Here is a 4592-nt window from a genome sequence, read left to right as displayed (position 1 = left end):
ACACACACACACACACACACACACACACACTCTGCCTGGTCCAGCACACATCACAGAGGCAGCGTGTTCCTCTCTCGCCACACATCCTCTCACATAGTACTGTATAGACACACAACCCAGAAAGAAACAGCCTCTCTGACATGAGCCACAGCTCTCATCTCTCTTTCTCGCTCTCTCACACACACGTAGCAGAGAAGAACATCACAGAACAGGGTGTTTCTTTCAGACAAAAATATATATATTTTCAATCTTTACAATAAGCTTGGATCAAGAAACGTACAGAGGAGTGTACACACCTTAAGTCACCTATACTCCTCAAAAAGTTTTTTTTTGTACCCTGGTGTCAGTGTAAAATTCTTCTCCTATTTAGCTTTTCTTTAAGCAAAACAACGTTTTTTTGTTTTTACAATTGTGCAAATAAGACCGATTTGGAATCCTTCAGCAGTCTGTGTAAAGTCCAGGATGCACAGGCAGACAGGGTCTTGACAGAGCTCTTTCAATCCGTCAGCTCAGCCCTGCCCGCTCAGCTCCTCATTGGTTTGCCTTTAATTTTCAAGTAAAGTGCTCCTTTAGCAAAAACCACAAGGCTTGCGTTCAATTCTGTCCTCTTTTTTTCTTCCATTGAATAATGGAATGATAAGTACAATGGACAAAAAAGGGGATTAATTTTTTAATTAAAAGAGAAACCCCAACGAGTGGAGGAGGCAGTCTTGGCTGTTTTTTGGGGGGCGGGTGGGGAAGGGTGTGGTGGGACATAAAGTGAAGTCAAACGATCTTAGAAAAGTAAGTTATACGAACTCCAGCTTCCCGTGCCCACTGTACATCCCCCAGTGTACCAGTGACAGTATCTTGTCATTTCCCAGGTCTGCCTGTCTCATCTTGTCACAGGTGAGGCAGCAGTTCTCGTGGCCCGTCACAGGCACCATACACTCCAAGTCTAGCTTTGCCACGTGGCCCTTCTTAGTGTGGTGGCCATGGAAGCTGTAGTGGAGCCGTGACAACATCTGCTGCCTCTGGTCCTGCAGCCGCTTGTTCTCGCTGCGGAGCATCCTTAAAGCCAGCATGATGAGAAGAACCAGGATGAGGCCTCCCGCGATAGGCACCGCAATCACCGCCGCCCTGAACCACACCTCTTTGGCAGAGGCCAGCTCCTGTACCCGCGTGACCAGGTTATGGTTGTTGCTCTCAGGCTGGTACCTGCCGTGGTCTGGAGGTGGAGGGAAAATACGATTATTTTATTGTGCAATGTACACCGATGTTCAATGGAAACTTGTCTTCTGCTTTCAGAAGGTGAATGCAATGAGTTGCCTTTCTAAAATAAGAGCCCCCCCAAAAGATTATTCAGCTACTAAACGAGTTAAACTCCCTTGGACTGAGTCATAACAGAAATCCCTACTTGAGAGCTCTTCCTCTCTGTAAGGCTGTATGCACCTTTCCATAACTCAATGAAGCTAGTATTTTGGCACCGCTACATACAGTCTGAGAAGGGATATTCTACAAGGCACCCCCCCGCTGGCTTCCGATTAAAAGTCAAACTGAAGTTTTGTTATAGACGGAATTGTTAAAGACAAAAGTGTATGGACAGCATGTCCTTACAGTAGACCGTTGTCGATAGAGTTCCAGCATAGGACTATGACACATGTAAACAGTAGGCTACACAACAAATCGTCACTTTGGTTGCTCTGTCTATCACACATTATGAACCTTGTCAAAAGAGTAGAATAGAACATAATAACTTCAATATCCATACAGTTTACAGAGCCAGAGTAGGGCAATTGAAAGTGTCCATTCTCTCTCCTTCCTTACCTGTAGATTCTCTGGTGTGCGCCAGGTCGTGTAGTCCTCTGTAGTTACACATGTCGTCGTGACAACATTCTAGTGTGGACAAGCCCCTGCTCAGGGCATCTGTGTTCTTAGCACTGCACACGTCGGCAGCGTTTGCTATGGGATCTAGACACCCGTGTGTGAGAGGCGAGTTCGTGTTCATAGGGTCCAACACCTTGGTGAAACAGGCATTTAGTTCCGATTTGCACATGTAGCCTGTGGCCACGCAGTGGGGGGCATCACAGTAACACCGTATTTCTCCTAAAATAAGAAATTAGGAAATGCATGTAAGTCTTTGTTTATGAAGTATTTTAGGCTAAATATTAGGCTATAGCCTACCCACCACCAACATGTCAGACCACACATTCTACATATTATTATCTAGTAATAATAACGTCTTAATTCACAGATTTGAAATGTATGCACGGACTATGCCTATGTTTTCTAACAGGGTAACGTTAGCAGTTTGGGAAATCAAACGTATTCTGACAGGGGAGAAATCTTGTGTTTCATAGTAAAATAAGTGAAATGTTATAAACTTGTCAGCTGGACGTAGGCTATATGAGTTAGTCACACACAACGCTGTAATTATCCCAGAATAAAATAAGGTCAATAGCCTTGCCTATAGTCTACCTACTTTGCTTTTAAAATCAAATCATGATGTCACCTCGCTATTTCAAGACCCAGAAACCAGACTACTTATCTTTTTAAGACTCACAAATTAGGACTGAAGTGACATTGGCAACATTGTCAAAATACATGTAAATGACAAGGTAAACCCTGAAATACTTTGAGAAGTATTTCTCTGTTTAAATTACAGCAAATAAGCCGAGTTTAAGAGCTTTCCGTGCAAAATGGTCCTTTTAGTCCGTATTATAAAACAGGAACCGTGTAGCTTATAATTAGTGGTTTGTGTGCCAAAGTTTTCAAAAATTCAACCCAAGTGGAAACTTGTAAAGGGGGGTGAGAGTGGTGCAGGAGACTCACTTTTCAGCTTGCACGCAAGCTTTAGTGTGGTCAGGATGGGCTGGGTGTTCCCCTGGCTTCTCATCTCACAAGCTTTCACCAAACAACCTTATCATTATTCTTTTTTTTGCACCTTTTCTTTATTGAAATAAAAATAGTGATAAAAACGCGTTGCAAATGTTATGAGTAGCGTTTCACTTATATTCAGATGTTTTAGTTTACTCTTAGGCTGTGGTTTTAAAACGGTTAAATATGGCACAGGCTATTTGTATTGAGTTGTTATACATTTCAATAGAAATCCTTATCTTTATTAACACTGTGTTACAAGACAGCAACAAACAAAAAAACACAGATGCACCCAGGTAAATACGGGCCTTTGTATGTTGTTACAAGCTGTTTGTGTGTAGGCTACTTTCAGAGTCTCAGTTACATGCTGTCATTTTATTAAAACATCATGAGCTGACCATTGACATGGACCTGCATTACATTGGGCCCTAAACAACACATTATAGAAGCATTATGGCACTCTAATACACTACTGTCTTATAAATGCCAAATGCTGTATATACCAGACAATCACCAGTATACTATAGTAGCCTAGGCCTACCTACTGAGCTTTGATTTTGAGTTATTTGGAGACTCGAGTTAATTGAGTTTATTTCTTTACATTAACCGCTATAGGCTACATAATATCACACGTATCAAATAGTGCGTGTGCACAAACGCGAGAACTATGATAACCATTTGAGTCATTCAGACTGTTTAGTGCCAATTTTACCATAATGGAAGGCCTTGCTATATGAACTCATGGGGGACACACAGAACACCTACTGGATAGAAAGTTGCGTTTTCTTAGTAATAACAATTAAGACACCTCTCGTGTTGGAATATCTGGTAGAATTATAAAACGTATTGTTGATTGAGAGACATTTAGAAACATATCCAAAAAAGCTAACTTAAAAGCACGTTTTTTAGGGATCAAGGTTTACCTTTAGTAAGAAGAACAGCCATGGCACACAGTTCCAGTTGTAGCCAAATGCAAATGAAACTGGAATGGCGATCCATTTATGACAAGTAACGTTTTAGTCCCCTTATCCCAGTAGCAAAACCCGTAGGGCTGAGCTCGAAGACAAGGTTACATGAACGCTGCAGAAGATAGCGGTGGACCGCGAACAAATGTTGCCACAATCACAATCGGTTGGAAGACGTAAGAAAATAACAACAAAAAAACGAATGGCTTGTCCCTGCATCGAGAAAACTAGGTTACAAGAGAAATAGCCCTAAAATCCGACTTTTACCTTACTTGGATTGCTCTGCAGGAAAAAAACGAAATGTTTATAGCTGCTGAAAATAAGAAAAAAAATACATTCCATGAGTAGAAAAAGTGATAAATCTCGTAACTACTTGTCCACTCCGACTTCACAGACACCCGCGATGATGGTTGTGCATAACATTTATAATCCGAAACCAACGAAATGTGAATAAATGGTTGCTCACTCTCGCATCAACACTTCACTGGTCGACTTCGGGGAGAGGCTCTTGAGTTGAAGAAATATCTGAGCCAGACTTCGATACCTAACCTAAGTCCGCCCACTGAGTGCTCATTGGGTCATCCCGAGCGTAATTTGCATACCTTAGATTTCCATTGATTTCCATTGCATTCACACAATTTAACATTCCTCTTCCTCCTACTGCCTCGTTAGGCGGAAACCACCACGAGCAGATTCCCCAGCCTATGCCAGCCCAGAGATCTATTACGCAACATGTAAAGTGTTGGTCCCATGTTTCATGAGCTGAAATAA

The 4592-nt window shown here is 42.0% G+C and overlaps 1 protein-coding gene across 3 annotated transcripts; it reads right to left on the bottom strand.

Moving 5' to 3' along the window:
- Positions 1 to 216: 216 nt before the first annotated feature.
- Positions 217 to 4338, bottom strand: LOC110490039 (BMP and activin membrane-bound inhibitor homolog). Of its 3 annotated transcripts, none has more exons than XM_036944343.1 (3): positions 3780 to 4338; positions 1807 to 2085; positions 217 to 1207 (listed from the first exon to the last, which is right to left on the bottom strand). In XM_036944343.1, the coding sequence occupies exons 1-3, from the start codon at positions 3853 to 3855 to the stop codon at positions 789 to 791; spliced, it is 774 nt and encodes a 257-aa protein (XP_036800238.1). In that variant the 5' UTR covers positions 3856 to 4338; the 3' UTR covers positions 217 to 788. The 3 variants fall into 3 exon arrangements, with proteins under 3 accessions (XP_036800238.1, XP_036800240.1, XP_036800239.1); XM_036944345.1 differs by having other exon boundaries at positions 4089 to 4338; XM_036944344.1 differs by having other exon boundaries at positions 4094 to 4338.
- Positions 4339 to 4592: the final 254 nt, after the last annotated feature.

This window comes from Oncorhynchus mykiss, chromosome 15 (assembly GCF_013265735.2).
Source record: "Oncorhynchus mykiss isolate Arlee chromosome 15, USDA_OmykA_1.1, whole genome shotgun sequence".
Lineage (NCBI taxonomy): Eukaryota > Metazoa > Chordata > Actinopteri > Salmoniformes > Salmonidae > Oncorhynchus > Oncorhynchus mykiss.
Note: the sequence above shows the minus strand (reverse complement) of the source record. Positions and strands in the feature narration are given on the sequence as shown.

Bases quoted from the DNA above. Each gene is read 5' to 3' on its own strand.
- LOC110490039 (XM_036944343.1), bottom strand. From the start codon at position 3,855: ATGGATCGCCATTCCAGTTTCATTTGCATTTGGCTACAACTGGAACTG. The intron at 2,086-3,779 runs GTAAACCTTGAT...TTCTTATTTTAG, and splicing joins GGCTGTTCTTCTTACTAAAG to GAGAAATACGGTGTTACTGT. The intron at 1,208-1,806 runs GTAAGGAAGGAG...CTCCACCTCCAG, and splicing joins GCACACCAGAGAATCTACAG to ACCACGGCAGGTACCAGCCT.